The sequence below is a fragment of the Microtus ochrogaster genome, chromosome 1 (genome assembly GCF_000317375.1).
Source record: "Microtus ochrogaster isolate Prairie Vole_2 chromosome 1, MicOch1.0, whole genome shotgun sequence".
Classification (NCBI taxonomy): domain Eukaryota; kingdom Metazoa; phylum Chordata; class Mammalia; order Rodentia; family Cricetidae; genus Microtus; species Microtus ochrogaster.
In genome coordinates this window covers 112,167,698-112,185,590 of record NC_022009.1, presented here as the reverse complement: position 1 = coordinate 112,185,590, position 17,893 = coordinate 112,167,698, and the positions used below count along the sequence as shown (strand labels likewise).

The 17,893-nt window shown below is 40.8% G+C and overlaps 1 protein-coding gene across 1 annotated transcript in view; it reads left to right on the top strand.

Annotated features, from left to right (window-relative positions):
- Window positions 1-9,980, top strand: part of Veph1 (ventricular zone expressed PH domain containing 1) — a 172,911-nt gene extending 162,931 nt beyond the window's left edge. The window contains exons 13-14 of the mRNA XM_005344073.3: window positions 5,268-5,404; window positions 9,744-9,980. Of these exons, the coding sequence (XP_005344130.1) occupies window positions 5,268-5,404; window positions 9,744-9,980 (374 nt within the window). The remainder of the gene's footprint in view (window positions 1-5,267; window positions 5,405-9,743) is intronic.
- Window positions 9,981-17,893: the final 7,913 nt, after the last annotated feature.

Below are 17,893 nucleotides of genomic sequence, written 5' to 3'. Positions count from 1 at the left end.
TGGTTGTCCACATGCAGTGAGGTATGGTTGTCCATATGTAGTGAGGTATGGTTGTCCACATGCAGTGAGGTATGGTTGTCCATATGTAGTGAGGTTTGATTGTCCACAAGCAGTAGTGAGGTGTTTCAAGATGAGAAAAGCCTGCAAAACAAGGAGCTTCTAAGCCTTTTGATATTTAAAGGAGAAGAACAGATCTAGGTTGTTAGAGAATGCCCTAGTTAAATTGTGCTGCTTTGGGTAAAGTAATGTGTTAATTAGAAGGGAGAAATTCTTTGAATATCCTCTGTGTATTGCAGACACCAGTTGTCCGTCCTATTATTCTATGTCATAGTTTTTAATAAAATATGATAATCTTTAGGAAAAATTAGTTCAGCATTTTGGCTATAAAGACACAGTATTATCACATTTTACTTGTTTATAAGGAAATTCTGTGGGTGAAAAACTTATTAAAATATACTTGCCCCATAATATATAGGCTATACACATTAGAAACAAAATGTCTCCAAGATAAGAGTTAGCAACTGGAAAAGAATTAAGTCTCTTCTCTCATTTCCTCCCTCCTCTGTTCCCTCGCTTTCTCTCCCTGCTTCTTTCTCTTGATTACTAGGCTCTTACTAAATTCTCTGACACTGATTTTGATGCCTATATTTGGTTTCTAACATTCCACTATTTTAATATCCTCCTAACATTTCCTTCCTACAATTCTTCTCATGGACTTCCTCTCTGGGATAATTTTCACTAGGCTCCAGTGAGACCTTGGGGTAGCAGCAGATTTCCGAAACCCTTCACTCTTGGTTCCTGATAGAACCATGGATTTATGTTGCCCCTCTCTCGGGTTTTGTGGGTATCTTATCCTGTTGGCTGATCTCTAATGGCTCCTCTCTTTCAGCAGTGTGAACAGTGTAGTAAGCTTCTGTCAAATAGGCCCCTCAAGTAAACCATTGGTTCTACCTTGAGGAGAAATACAGTGACAAATCCTGTCGGTCCATTGTCATAGCCACACATTGAGATGACATCTGTTGTGGTCCAACCTCAATGGGGTTTGCACACTCCAGGGTAGGGGCATGTGGATCAGAAAAAAAAAATAGGTAGGAGGAATAGAGATATGAAAGAAAAACAGAGACATATTATAGAACCAGGAGGGCTATCCAGTGAACACTGAATACTGAATATGCCTACATTTATTTTCCGTATGCTTATATACCCCAATCCGAAAAGGGCAGGGGGGGCGAGACAAAAGAATGCTTTGACATGACACTGAGGACAAACAGAACTTGCTTCACTACTAAAGACATCAAGCCATTATTTCCTGAGCATTCTGATGTTTTAGGCAGGAGATGCAGTGACTACACCTTAGACCAAGTATCCTATAGGCAGTCACTCCCTGAGTCAAACCTCCTTTCTTAAAAATTAAGGAGCAGGGCTGGAGAGATGGCTCAGTGGTTAAGAGCATTGCCTGCTCTTCCAAAGGTCCTGAGTTCAATTCCCAGCAACCACATGGTGGCTCACAACCATCTGTAAAGAGGTCTGGCGCCCTCTTCTGGCCTTCAGGCATACAGACAGAATATTGTATACATAATAAATAAATTAATTAATTAAAAAAAATTAAGGAGCAGGCGGGGCGGTGGTGGCACACGCCTTTAATCCCAACACTTGGGAGGCAGCAGAGGCAGGCGGATCTCTGTGAGTTCGAGACCAGCCTGGTCTACAAGAGCTAGTTCCAGGACAGGCTCCAAAACCACAGAGAAACCCTGTCTCGAAAAACCAAAAAAAAAAAAAAAAAAAATAAGGAGCAGGAATAGACTTGAATTCTCTGACCTTAGGTCAAGGTGGAGCAGACCCACTTCTGTGGGCCCCCACAGTCCATGTGCTTAAATATTACTTGAAAGACACAGAGAAGAAAAGTACAATTATTAAAGGCTTTACATTAAATCATTTTCATTTGGGAGGGGAGTTGTTGGATTTGATTCATTGCCATTTTCCCTTCCTGGATCTTCCGTTCCTAACCTGGGACTACATGGCCCAGTGTATAGGTGGTTGTGCTGCTGGTTGTGGAGTGGCATGAAAGAAGCAACCACTGTGTTTATAGAGGATTCAAGTTTATAAAGAGCATTATGACAGTAATCCTCCAATCCAGATGGCTTCTAGTAGAAAAGACAGCAGAATACTCGAATACCTTCCTTAATATTGATTGTCAATTAATGTGACTTGAACTTTCATGCTTTTCCTGTCTTCTGTCATTGGTGCAGCACAGAGCCTCTGAGGAGACAGGAGAGCCTCTCATCACTGAGGTCTCAGATGAAAATCCCTCAGATGGCTAAGCCTTTTCCTGACTGCTTAGTGTGTGCACACCAAATCCCTCCTTATTCTACATTCATCACTGTCCTTACTGAAAAGTTATCCACCAACACAGTAGTTCAAATCAGACCAAATCAAATCGAATTAGATAAAGCCCAGGTTTAATGAATACCAACGCTCCCCCGGGGAGAGGAGACAGGGATGGGGTGGGGGGACTGGAGAAGCACATGTTTGTTTTCTGGGGGACAGAGGTAGAGTCTGGACTGAGGCAACTCCTAGGGAAGGGGGCTTGAAACTCAAGCATTTCAGACTCTTTGAGTATATAGATGCCAGAAGCTGGGGTGAGGCTTCCATCTAAAATTTCAGACTTTGGGTATATGGATGCCAGGGGCTGGGATGAAGCCTGAACTCACACTTACCCTTTTTACTTTATTGATTTTTATTGAGCTCTACATTTTTATCTGCTCCCTTCCCTAACAATCCAATGGCTTTCAGCAGTTGTTATCCTATTTCATTAGCATTTAAACGTTTTTAAAGTTAAAGTTAGTAGCCGGGAAATGGTGGCACATACCTTAAATCCCAGGACTCAGGAGGCCGAGTTCGAGGTCAACCTGGTCTACAAGAGAGAGTAGGTTTTAAAGCTATAGCAAAACCCTGTCTCAAAAAAACAAACAAAGAACAACAAAAATTAGCAAAGCGTTTTGCAGTCTATCTCTAGGAGGTCCTCCTATCCCCCTTCTGTTTAACAAGCATCTCCTTTGAAGTGTGATTAGATCCTTTAACAATTGCTTGTCCTGTAGGATTTATACACGGTATCCCTGTAACACTTTCGATGTTGTAACCTGAAAAAAAAAATGGTTTCCTTTTATTGGAAACATAAGCTGGGGCATTATCAGCTTTAATTTGTATCGGTATGCTCATTACTGCCATTGTTTCTAATAAATGTATAATTATAGAATCTGCCCTTTTTGTACTTAAGGCAGATGCCCAGTGAAATCCAGAACATATATCAATGGTATGATGAATATATTTTAATTTTCCAAATTCTGCTAAATGAAATTCATCCATTTGCCAAATTTCATTCCTTTGTGTACCTTTAGGATTAGTTCCTGCAGGTAAAGGAACTTGATTATACAAAGAACGAGCAGGACCGGTTTTTTATTATTTCCTTAGCTCGTTGCCAAGTAATGGGAATTTTTTTCTTTAAGCCCCTACTATTTACATGGTGTTTCTTATGAAATTCTGAGACTTCCAGTGATTCCCATAATAACTGATCAATCTCCTCATTTCCTTTTGCTAAAAGTCCAGGCAACACAGTATGGGATTGAGTATGGGTAATAGAAAGTGAGCAATTCCTCTCTTGAATTGCCTGTTGTAATTCAATTCTGAATTATCAGGAATAAGTTCAGCGGTTTCTATATGCAATACAACCCTTCCTGCATACTGAGAATCAGTAATTATATTTAGAGATTCATTAAAATCTAATAAAACTATCAGAATGGTATATAATTCAGAGATGCCTCTGGGAAGCAAAAGATGGATTGGGGCTAGGTGCTAGCACTCTGGGGCCAGACCAGGTGTAGCCCAGTGGGAATTCTCCCACACCTACCTCATAAAGCTCTCAGATGAATGAGGAATGGAGGTATTAAATAGGTAAGCACCAATAGCCATGCAGGAATGGTGGTGCCAGGCATAAAGGAAACCCTGGGGGCTCTGAGGACAGACACACGGAGGCCTCTCTGTCTTGGGCTTGGGGAAAGTCTCAAAAGAAGCATTTTGAGTTAGAATAAAAAATGACCACGTGCTAGCTAGGGGCAATGGCTGTCTCTGTTGTCAGCTTGACACACAGAGAAGAGGGACCTCTACTGAGAAACTGCTTCCATTCAATTGACCTGTAGGCACAGCTGTGGGATCTTTTCTTGTTTGATAATTGACTTGGGAGGGACACCCACCATGGACTGCATAATCCCTAGGCAAGTGGACCTGGGCTCTGGAAGACAGGTAGCTGAGCAAGCTGGTAACACTTGCTGAAATGGCTTAAGTATACTTGGTTTACAGATAGTTGTAAGTAGTTTGTGTGACATGAAACTTGAATATTGTTTTATTTCCTAGATATGAATGGGCAAAAAGAACAATAGAAAATAAAATTACACATATTAAATATTGTAGGCTAGAGTTTCAAATTTGGTCATTCTGATCTGATCTACAGAACTGAAGACTATAATCAAAGAGGTCCAGAAACATGGGAACTGGGTGTCAGGACTTAAATACGACTAACTAGACTCTCTTATCATGACCTAATTCCTTTAAAACATCTCACTAGAGGGAGCTGAAGAAACAGCTCAGTAGTTAAGAGCACTACTCATTGATCCACTGAAGGACATAGTACCTATATTAGGCAGCTTTGGTGCCCTCCTCTGACATCCATGAGCATTGTACTCATCTGCACAAACACACACATATATAATTAAAAATAAAAATAAAATCTTATTTAAAAAAAAAAACTCATTGAGGGCTTTCAACACTTTCTCTTTATTGTGTCCAAAATGATCTTTCTGGCCCAAAGCAGAAAAGTGTAATTAAATTGACAAGTTATTGGCACTCTTCTTTTTCAAAATTTTTTTATTATCTATTCATTTATTATTTCTGTATATGTATTTGGATGTGCCTGGGTGAGTTTATGTGTACTGTGTGCTTATAGGAGCTGTCAGATGCCAGAAGAAAGCATGGGTTCCCCTAGAACTGGACTTATGGGGGGTCGTGAGGCACAGTGTGAGTGCTGGGAGCCGACCCCAGGTCCTCTGCAAGAGCAGCAAGCACTCTTAGCCACAGAGTGATCTCTCCGGCCACACTGGCTGCTTTTCAGATATGCTCACCAGGATCTGGTTCATTTGGCATCTCTGACTTTGGACCAATTGCCAAATCGATAAAGGAAAATAAACGCTTGATCAGTCTGTTTCCCTCCACAGTTGTAAACCAGGATGGCCAACCCCTCATTGAAGGGAAACTCAAAGAGAAACAGGTGAGATGGAAGCTCATCAAGAGGTGGAAAACTCGCTATTTCACACTGGCCGGAAACCAACTTCTGTTTCAGAAAGGGAAATCTGTGAGTTTTTAACACATTTTTAAACTTGAATTGTTTTTCTTTCCTTCAAAACCCACCAAAATCCTATAGATAATGTGCTAAGTGAGGTTTCTATTGCTGTGAAGAGACACCATGACTACGCCAATTCTTTTTTTAATAATTTATTTTTCCTTTTATGTGCATTGATGTGCATGTATGTCTTCTGAGGGTGTCAGATCTCAGAGCTACAGACAGCTGTGAAATGCCATATGGATGCTGGGAATTGAACTTGGGTCCTCTAAGGAGAACAGCCAGTTCTCTTAGCCACTGAGCTATCTCTCCAGCCTGACCACACCAACTCTTATAAGGAAACATGGAATTGGGGTGTCTTACAGTTAAGAGGTTAGTCCACTGTCATCATGGCAGGGAGCATGGCGGCATGCAGGCAGACATGGTGCTTAAAATTCTACCTCTGAATCAGCAGACAGCAGAAAGAGCATACCTCACACCTGCTCTAACGAGGCCACACCTCCTTATCCTGCCACTCCCTATGGGACTATGAGGGCCACTGTCATTCAAACCACCACAGATGACTATGTGAATCACAGTGGAGTCTCAGAAGTCCACCCTCAGGCTCTCAGGTATCTTACCTGCTGAGTGCCTCCTGCTGAAGCCTATCTTAAAATCTTTATTCAACACAACTCTACATCAGAGTGGTTAGGCCTGCAATTCTTTGCTCTATAGAAGTCATGAGTTCCAGTTTGACCTGACTCAGGTCTCTAAGAGTTTAGAAAAATCCCCCAGGCTGCTGAGGGTGATGGTAAAACTGTGCTCCTGCTTCTGTTCCCCCAGACACTGACACTATCCAGGGAGGTATTGAGGCAGGCTCTTATTATAGCGTTGACTAGCCTTGAACTTAAGGTGATCATCTTGCCTCTGCCTCCAGAGTGCTAGGATGTGCCACCCCACACAGGTACCAGTGTGTGGCAGCGGTAATGGTGGTGGTGGTGATGGTGATGGTGCTGGTGATGGCGGTGGTGGTAGTAGTAGTGATAATAGTGGTAATATTCTTGAGGGACGGTCTCACTATGTAGCCCTGACTGGCCTCAAACTCAAGAATTCTGCCTGTTTAGACAAAGCATGCCGTTATACTTACATACTGAGAAGATCATTAGGGTAATACAGATTGCCCCTCCTCTGTCTTTTGTTCTACGGTGTGTGGATGGAGCAATGCCACCCACAGTAGTGGGGGCAGATCATTTTTACCACTAACCCACCCACAGTGGTGGGGGCAGATCGTTTTTGCCACTGACCCACCCACAGTGGTGAGGGCGGATCATTCTTACCCCTGACTCAAGTGTTGGTCTCTTCTGGAAACACACAGGAGCACTCAGAAGCAGGTTTTCACAGCTCTTTGGAAACCCATTAGCTCAGTCAGTTTGCCCTATATCTCTAACCATCACATAAACTAAACTATTGCCTTATTAATAAATCAAAGTACTTACAAATGAATGATTCTCTGTGGATAAATGCACTATAACTTTAGAATTCTCACTATAGACATTACTGGAATATTTTACTTGGTAAGAGTCAAGAATAGCACATCTGAATTATGATGAATTCTGAGCAAGTGTTGCTTTAACAAGACCTCCCTCAAATATTTTACTTAATTTAAGATAAGTATTTTTGTGATACTTTGAAGTTATGTAAGTTTCTCAGTCTATGTCATGCATAGGTGGCCTTTCTCTGGCTGAAAAGCTTTTCAGGTTGTTTGACAGCATGTTCAATTTAAACAGTTAGTTGGTCTTTAAAGAGGAAGAAGGGATTTTTTTTGGCATAAATTCACATTGAAGCATTTCTAAGTGTTTAAAATGGCCATCTAAATTTCCTACCTTTACTCAAGAACTCAGGAATAGATATGAAGATACAAGGTTTCTCAGACCCCATAAGACAAAAACAGAATTAGTCTAGGAGACTATTCCCAACTACTCAAATAATGACCTAAAATACTTCTTAACTCAGTTTTGAACTTTTCCCTAAATTCTAAAGAATAAGCTATTTGATGATTAGCTAACTTGTTTGACATCTTTATCAGGGATTAACAGGTTAGCACTGTAGAAATCTGGCAGAACATGTGTATCAAATAGTGGGAAACAATATACAACAAAATACCTCTGATCACCACCAGTGACCCACCAGGACTGGCAACCCTGATGAAATTCAACCACAGCCTTCCTGGCTGGCTTTTATAAAAATGTTTGAGAACAGAGGCTAAAAAGGCTGTAGGACATTTTTAACGTTGTTATGGTCTTAATTTCCACAAGTCAGCCAGGCAGCAGTGTTCTCTCTTCGTTCCTAAGTGGACTAGCTGTTCCCCTTACATTACTCCAGGAACTCTCTCTTCTCCATCGGTTATGGTGTATCAATTTCCATGCTATAGACTGGCCTCAACAGAATTTATTATCATCAGATACTTACCATAAACCAATTTAGGCTAAGAAAGTGTATAGTGCGGATATTTTAAAATTTTGTCCTGTGTAGTCCCTGTAGTAATAACTTGAAAATTTTAAATGTAATCAACACATTTATCCTAAGTTTCAATAGTTATAATTTTTGTTGAGTTATAAAACTTGACATTTTAAAATAAAAAGAATATATTTTCCCTTTAAATGTAATTCTAGAGTAAAGTAAAATACAATGATGCTTTAATTCAATATCATCCATCTTTTTTTAAAAAAATGCATAGTCAAAGTCTTTAGTGGGGATATTTGCATTGCTTCTGTTTCCCTTGCTCTCATATTTCTATTCTACCTCTTCCTACTTATTTATCGCAATTGCCCTACCATTTTTAAGAATTCTTTTACTTTTAATTTCTTTGTGTCTATGTATGGATATGTACACATATACATAAATATAGGTCCCCATGGAGGCCAGAAAATGTTAGCAGATCACCTGGAACTGTGCTTACAGGCAGTTGTAAGCATCTTAATGTAGACGGTGGGAACCGAACTCAGATCCTCAGCAAGAGCGGGACATGCTCTTAACCATTGGGCTCTCTCTAGTCCTCCCCTGTGGCTTTCGATATAAAGGAAATCATGTGCATAACTGTTCTAACTTCTGTGATCAACTTCGGAGTATTCATTTTTTTAAGTTATATCACTTATGACTGCATTTAAGTATGATTCTTCATTTAATAAGTATTAAGAAGGAAATGCTAGACCAGGAAGATGGCTTAATAGGCAAAATGCTTGCTGTATGAGCATAAAGACAAGTTTGAATCCCCAGCACCCCTGGAAAGAGGGTGACTCTTGGACTCTTGTCTCTAACCCCAGACACTGGAAAGGTAGATGCCGGGCACTTCCTGGCAGTCATTCTAACAAAACAAGAGGTTTAGGTTCAGTAAGAGACCCTGTCTCAAAAGAATGGAGAGGCCAATGCTGGCCTCTGACTTCCACATACACACACATAGATACACAGAATAAAAGGGGAGGCTATCTATTAATGAAATTGATGTAGAAAGGTTATATGGTCTTGATTGGTCAAGACTTCCCTAACATTAATATGTTGAATTGTGGGCTTTTTTTGTCCAGTGTTCCTGAGTCTTTTCCAAGCTGCACGTACACAATAGAAAGTTTGTGGCTAGGAGCATGAGTGCTTTTTCATTGTAAAGCAGGGGGAGGTGACGTCATAGAGGGAGTGGGAAAGAGCAACTGGCAATATGCCCAACCACAGGTACATTTTCCAGTGGGTGAAATTTGTTCATTGGTTTTAGACATCTTTAATTGTCCTAAAACTATTCATGCTAGCCCAACATGATGGCTCTGGTATCACAAGAGATCCCTAGACCTTCCCAAATCCCCTGCCTTCCTAAAACACACATCTAATAAAGTTTATAGATAGAGTTTGCTTCTAGTACAGAGATTCTAAAAGCTACTCAAGCACCAGAATCCTGTTTTTCAATTCAGGATGAGCACATCTATTCCCAGAAGTTTCACAAACTCAACACTCTGCCTCCTCCCCTAGCAGAAAACTTGAGTAAAAGTATTCCAGGTTTCACTACTGTCTTTTGCTTTATTAACAGTGTTAATATAACTAGAAAGTGACAGAAAAATCAAAGAACCATGAGTTAAACATTTTCCTACTTTCATTTATAATAACTTTCAGTAAATTGGCTATCTTGTGATAGCTTATGGTACTATACTAGAAGTCAAATGTTTGTCTTCAGTTGTCCTAACGACTCTTTGATGCCTTAGCACCCAAAACTGAAAGGTCTTGAGTCATACGATGTGAAAAGACCCAGCCCTCTGGGAAGATTCCAAGCGCCAGGGGCCGAGGCGGCAGCAGGAACCATCTCACAATCTTCCCTTTCCCTTCATTTCAGAAAGATGATCCAGATGATTCCCCAATAGAACTCAGCAAAGTACAGAGTGTGAAGGCTGTGGCTAAGAAACGCCGGGACCGCTCTCTCCCCCGGGCTTTTGAAATCTTCACAGACAATAAGACCTATGTTTTCAAAGCCAAGGACGAGAAGAACGCTGAAGAGTGGCTGCAGTGCATCAACGTGGCGCTTGCCCAGGCAAAAGAGAGGGAAAGTAGAGAAGTGACCACGTATCTGTAGAGACACGGACACCACCTCCTATGACCACGCATGATAGGCATTGGCAATGCCAAGGAAAAGAGAAATCCACCGTGGCATACTGGGTTTCACTGAAAAACCAATGAAACCATTATCTGAAAGAAGGAGGGCCTAGGAGCTGGAGTGATGGCTCAGTGGTTGGGAGCATTGGCTGCTTTTCCCAGAGGACCCAGGTTCAATTTGCAGCACCACGTGTTCCCCCAAAGCTGTCTGAAACTGCAGTTCCAGGGCAATTGACATCTTCACACCAATGCATACAAAATAAAGTTCGATGAGTTTTTTTTTTAAGGAGGTCCTAAAATGACAGGGTTCTCAGTAAACCCCACGCCCTCACAACTCTTGTATTAGCTACAAGATCTCTTCCTAAAGTACATGAGAAAAAGAAGCCATAGAGTTCATACTGGAACGTGTAGAGGGCTAGGAAGGGACAGTTATGAATGAAGGAATGTCTGTAACTATGTTATTTAAGACTGTAAAAACATTAAATGGGACCAGTGAGTGAGAAAGCTCAGCAGGTGGAAGGCATTTGCAGCCAAACCTCATGGCCTCAGTTCTAGCTCCATAACTGACCTGGTAGAAGGAAAGAACCAACTCCTGGGAATTACCCTCTTCTCTCCACATAGCATGGCACATACGTACCCCCGATAGATAGATAGATAGATAGATAGATAGATAGATAGATAGATAGATAGATAGATAGATAGATAGATAGACAGATAGATAGATAGACAGACAGAAGTGGAATTTTAGAAACAAATGCTTGAAAGATCTACCTTGAAGGAAAACTATTACATTAAAAACATATTCTCTAAACAACTATTAGGAAAAGTTGAACCGTTGTACACCGAAGAAAACCAATAAACTTAAGGTGGGCAGTAGGAGCACATGCCTTTAATCCCAGCACTCAGGAAGCAGAGGCAGGAGGTCTCTGAGTTTAAGGCCAGCATGATCTACTAAGTGACTCCCAGGACAGCCAGGGAGGACTACACAGAGAAACCCTGCCTTGAAAAACAAAAAGCATTAACTTTAATGCATTGGTTACCTTTCTGGTGCTGTGATAAAATGCTCTGAGAAGAGCCACTTAGGGGAAAAAGGATTTGTTTTGGTGTGAGGTTCCAGAGGCACAGAGTCTATCGTAGCAGGGAGTGCATGGCAGCAGGAACAAGAAGCTAGCTGACCAACTAGGGACCAAGCATTCAAATATGTGAGCCTATGGGGGGTTTTTTACTATTTAAATTGCCACATTTTATTTCTCTTCTCAATACAAAAAAATTCTAACACATAATTGTTGTAGGACACAGCTTGTTGGTTCCTGGCTGCTCAGCCCTGAAATAATCACACAGAAACTATATTATTTAAAACACTGCTTAGCCCATTAGCTCTAGCTTTTTATTGGCAAACTCTTACATATTAATTTAACCCATCTCCATTAATCTGTGTATCACCATGTGGCTGTGGCTTACCTGCTAAAGTTTCAGCATGTCTGTCTCTGGGGGGGCTACATGGCTTCTCCCTGACTCCGCCCTTTTTTTCCTCCCAGCATTCAGTTTCGTTTCCCCACCTAGCTCTCTTTCCCTATAGCTCTGCTATAGGCCCTAACCAGTTTCTTTATTAGCCAATGATGTTCACAGCATACAGAGGAGAATCCCACATCACATAATATGATGGTTGTTAATTTGATTGTGTAATTAAATTTAGGCTCTAATTAGAGCATAGCTGAATTTTCATGTTTAGACACACAGTTACATCTACTGTCCAGGCAGTACATATAGATAGAATAAGCATGGAAAAATACCTTTCTAATGTGCATCACCTCCCTTAAACTTGAAGGTTTTTAATTAAAATTCTAAGTTTTTCTTCTCTGTAGTAAGCCTTGTATTGTCTAAACTATAAGCATGTATTTGGTTTTTTTTTTTTGCCACTATCCAGATATAATTTTAAATTAAGCCATCATAGGCAGCTTAGATGATTTCCAGTGATCCAGGCCCTGGAAAAACGTTCTACCCCTTGAGTGGTAGAGTGTGGGGCCTGAAGCTTGCTTGGACAAATGTAGTAGTATAGTCTTTCCTACAATTGTGTTACCTTACAACAGACCTCTGACCCTGAGATAATGCAGAGCCTCTCAGGATGTAGCCCACCACCACTGTAGCGGCAGCCATGACATATGTACTCTCTAGCCCAACCACCACCTGATGGCAGTCATGGCATACTCTGATCAGAGGTACCAAGATGGACACGTGTCCCACAGAGACTGCACCATAATAACTCTATTCTGCTTTAAATGCAAACCATGTGGTGATTTGTTAGGCACTGATTAATTCATATAAAACCCTCCTGGTAATATATCAAAGATAACTTTTTTCTGTAAAGATGATTTATTATGTATTTTAGTATAGAAGCCTGGAAAAATCCTTAAGTTGACACCATACTGACACTACTGTTAACTCACAGGCATAAGAAATATTAAAGGGGTCATACTTGAGCAAAGAAACTCAATTCAATTTTACCATGTAAAGTTTGAGGAGATTATGGGCCACAGAAGTTATTACACATTGGAAATAGAGTTCAAGAGGTCAAAATTTGGGTCCACTGTATATGTAGATAATTGTGAAAGATGTGGAATTAGCTGAAATTACTGAATGAGAATAAGAAATGGAAGAATTGATGAGGACCTCTTGAACTATCTAAATCTAAATTTATTTAGATTTATAAATCTAAATAATCAATATCTAAAATTGATGAGGACCTCTTGGGGTGCCAATGTCTAGTATTGGTGAGGACCTCTTGGAGTACCAATATTTAGAATTGATGAGGACTTCTTGGAGCACCAATATCTAGAATTGATGAGGGCCTCTTGGGGTACCAATATCCAGAACTGATGAGGACCTCTTGGGTTACCAATATATAGATTGATGAGGACCTCTTGGGATACCAATATCTAGGCAAAAAAAAAAAAGGTTGTAGCTGATCAGTATTCAAAAATGATGTTGCCCAGGAGACATGCTATTACAAAAGCTAAATTAAGGATTTTCAGGATGTCAACAATTTGAAGACCTGAAGATAAAGCTTGACTTTTGTAATCAGGAAGGAATTGATGTCACTGGGAAGAACGATTTCATTTGAATGATGGAGTAAAAGTTAACTTTCAATGTGTTATAGTAATTGGCTGTCATATTTCAATTTTTTCAAAGGGTGAAGTTAAGGTGAAAGAGCACGGATTGATAAATGATTTCTTATTTTGTTTGTAGGTGAAGTCATCTTAAGAGGGAAAACAGTTTAATGAATATAGACAAGAGTAAAGTTACTAGATGTAATAGAGAACAATTTTTCAAGTTCTACATCGAGGAGCCAGGGAAATGTCTTAGCCATAAGCGAGCTTGCCTACAATAGTAAGCTGCTGAGGTCAAATCCCCAATCCCCAGCACATAAATAAAAGGCCCAGCGTGGGTTTGGGGGCCTGTAACCCTGTTCTGGGAGTTAGAGACAAGAGAGTTCTAAGGGCTCCTTGGCCTGCCAGTCCAGCTGAAATGGTGAGTTTCTGGTTCAGTGACCAACCTTGTATGGTGGTTTGAATGAAACTAGCCCATATAGGTGTATATATTTGACTACATGGTTCCCAGTTGGTGGAACTACTCTGGAAGGATTAGGAGTTGTAGCCTTGTTGGAGGAGGTGTGTCACTAGAAGTGGGCTTTGAGGTTTCAAAAGCCAATCCCATTCCAAGTTGACCCCCTCATACTCTGCCACATGGTTGTTGTCACAAGACATGAGCTCTCAACTTCTGCTCCAGCACCATGCCTGACTGCTGCCATTCTCCCTGCCATGATGGAAGCATATTCACCCTCTGAAATTGAAAGTTCCTGATAAACTCGTCTATAGCTGTCTTGGTCTTGGGTGCTCGGTCACAGCAATAGAGAAGTGACTAAGACCCTGTCTCAAGGCAAAACGTCAGAGAGCTGTGGAAGAAGATAGCTGACATCCTGTTCTAACCCTACACTCATGAGCCCTCAGATACTCACATGCATGTGCCATACACATGAAACACACAGACACAAGCACACATGCACAATCTGTATTAAGCAGCAGTTTTATGAGTACCTGCTAAGTAACAGGGATCAGACCTTGCCTGAAGATTCCAAGATAACAAGACAACCACTCTTGTCCCCTCCAGATTCCAAGATAAAAAGACAATCACTCTTGTCCCCCCACAGCCATCAGCTGGAATTTTATTGACAACAGAAACATACACACAGAGTAAAGCACATGAAGAGACTGACTCCCCCATTGGAGGAATTCATGGTTGTGTTTTCTGGTGTGTTTAAAATCAATTACAGTGGGGTGGGAGCTATTTCTTTAACATATAGTGAAGGAGACAGACATGTACAACAAAGGTTCACATGACATGCTTTATGTCCAGTACCTTGATGAAGCTGTGCACACAGTCTTACAGCAACAGAAGAGATGACGCCATATTAATGCACTCCCTCACTGTTTCCCTGAGAGCAAAATAACAGGAGAGGGAACAGCTCTGCAAATGTAAAGGGGCTCACAGTCCCTTCCAGAGATGGCACTTCTTAAGATGGTGCAGCACCATTACAAGATGTTAAGCAGATCCACATTTAGAAAGATAGCCTTTATAGTAGTGCAGTTCATGGAATACAGATCAGAAATTGGAGGGAAGTCTGTAGGACATGCTAGCCTAGGGGCAGAGTGCATTCCTAGTATGCATGGAGAGCTAGGTTCAATATATATAGGACTGATGAAGTAGCCAACACAACAGAGAAAAACGATGCAATTGTTTGGATATGGTTTCTGGGTTTCCCCCAAGGGTTCACATAGGAATGTTGTTCTCAGATGGAGACACTGAGAGTTGGTAAGGCCTAATAAGGAGAAATCAGATCATGTTCTTAAGAGATGACTGTTTTAAAAAAAGAAAGAAAAAACACACCTGACCCCACCACACTGGCTTCCTGTTTTGCCAGATGATCTTTCCTTATACATGCTGCCATCATTCTGATTTCAGCTGCTACAAATGTCTCATTGGAGGCCAGACTAGGCCAGCGTCATGTCTTTGAACTACAATTTAAAGATATCTCTTCTTTACAAAGTTATAAAGACTCAGAAATTTTGTTGCACTAATAGGAAACAGACTAAAGCAAATAGTCGAGCAGGAGAATTAGTAAAATGAGTAATTACTCAAATGAACAAGGACTGGTGTCCGGCTGGAGCTGGAAGACAGGGATGGAAAAGGATGAATATTCCTGTGCCTAAGCACTTGCCTGGGAAACTGTGTGGGTGGTAATGGCATTCCCTGAAATAAATAAAAACATAGGAACAACTATTTGAGAAGGAAGGCAAATGCTAAATTTGATGTTTTTTGCCATCTACAAGAGGTTATAAAATTTAAGTTTATTTTAACTAATACATAGATGTATAAAGTAATGCATATAAATCATGAATATTAACAGAATATAATACGATGCCTTGGCACATGTCACATTCTGGTGTCTACAGAGGTCAGAGAGGGTGTCAGGTCTCCTGGAACTAGAGTTATAGATGAGCCACAGTGTAGGTGTTGAGAATCAAGGCCAGGTTCTCTGGAAGAGCATCAAGTGTTTTAAACCTCTGAGCTGTCCCCAATCCCTTCCCAGTCCCTTCTTAAGATCCAAGTTGAGCTGCTTTAATCAAATAGTCACAAAGTGCTAGGTGGCGTGGTAACAGTTATTAAGGTGAATGCCATCAATGTACTCACACCCTTCACAGTGAAAGATCCTAATAAAACAATGGTTGAAACCTGGAGACATACATTAGGGGTCAAGAGACTTCCTGGTCTCTCAAAGGACTGAAGTTTGGTTCCCTTTACCCACATAGATGGCCCCTGTAACTCCACCTCATGGGGATCTAACACCCTCTATGGGCCTTTGTGGGCACCACACAAATGTGCACATACACACACATAAAATAACACACACACACACACAAATACATAATAAAATAAATTGTTCTTTAAAATGGTCAAGTGAAGTTTCTTTTATTCACTGAATACTTAGCCTAAAAAGAGCATGGTCCTACGAGCTCTATGAGGGGTGGGCAGTTACTTTTCCTATTTATCACAGAGTCTTTGTGAACCAGACCCCTCTGGTTTCATTCCATGGTGCAGTGTCAAAGGCCAGTAAACTCCCTGGTTTCTGAACCAGTCTGCATGGGAATCATTCCTCCCCCCCCAAGGACATTTCTGTCACGTCCACAGTTGTCCCCTCAGGCACACCACAGACAGGCCTTCCCAGACTGAGAAAGAAACCACTTCGCCAAATATGCTGAAACCTTAAAAAAGATCTTATTAAATTGGTAATCGTGAGCAGAAATTCAATTTGTTTTCATTTTTACTTCATGATTCTTTTTTTTGCAGAAAGCCTTAAAACATAAATATTTATATGTGAAAGCTTCATGTGGTTATTCTTGAGAACTTTTAATTTAGCAAAAAATAAATGCGCAATAATTTTCTAATACTAACCCTGGTTGGTCATGTCAAAATACACTGATAACTGGTTCATCTTCTATCTCCCTACTTCCCATCAGAGCCAAGGGCATACCTGTGACACTGACATGAATAAAGGAGAAATGAAAGGAGTTGGGGGGAGAGACGGGCAAAATCTAAGGGGCATGGCAGAGAAATAAGAACCCTAAAAGGGATATCCACTTCTTTGAGTTTTTACATAAAGAAAAGACACGAAAATAACTTAAGATGTATTGTTCAGAGATGCTGAAAGACAAAGGAGCTGGAAAATGTCTTCTGTGGCATAGAGTCTAGGAAAATGCCATAATCCTCTGAGAATGGACTCATGAGAATTTGAATTATTAGCCTATGAAAGGAGATTATTAACTAAAGCAACTTACTCCTATTCCGTCTCTAGATTGGGCAGACCAGTGTAAGATCAGATCTGATGCAAGCCATGTTTCACGTGGAAATATTCTGCAGGATCTCTACCTCAATAGAAACTTAAGAATGTCACTCCATTGGGCTGGAGAGATGGCTCAGAGGTTAAGAGCATTGCCTGCTCTTCCAAAGGTCCTGAGTTCCCAGCAACCACATGGTGGCTCACAACCATTTTTAATGAGGTCTGGTGCCCTCTTCTGGCCAGCAGGCATATATGCAGACAGAATATTGTAAACATAAGAAAGAAAGAAAGAAAGAAAGAAAGAAAGAAAGAAAGAAAGAAAGAAAGAAAGAAAGGAAGGAAGGAAGGAAGAAAAGAATGTCACTCCATTTAATTTACCAATAAGAGATAAAAAAATCTTACCAATGAAACTGCATTACATTGTATTGATGATCATTCTGAGTGATGGTCTTACTGCAAAACATTTTAAACTTGTTCTGAGAGATTTAGCCGTTATCTTACTCTGGGTGCGTGGCTTAGTATGTAATTCTTTCCTGTCTATTTCGATAAGAAAATAAAACACGACTATACTTGTGGGTCAATGTTTCCCTTCCTTAGCAAACATTTGCTGATTGCTTTGCAAGACCACGTGGAACTGTGGTCACTCCTCCTGTGACGGCTTATTGGTTCTCTGGTGCACGATTAATAAAAACTCAGAGATCGAAATTGGAGTTCAACCTGAAGGTCAGAAAAGCAAAGCAGTCAGCCACTGGCTCTTACCTCAACCTCAGTCCAAAATGCAATCCTGCCTCCAGGAATCTCAGGATGTGACTGTGTCTGAGAGCTGTTTTCTCCCATTCTATAATCCTCTCTCGTCTTTAATCCAAATTAAAGGTGTGTACCACTACTGCCTGGTTTCTAAGGCAAACTAGTGTGTCTACTGAGATTAAAGGTGTGTGTTATTGCTGCCTGGTCTGTAAGGCTGGTCAGCATAGCTATTCTACTTTTCTGATCCTCAG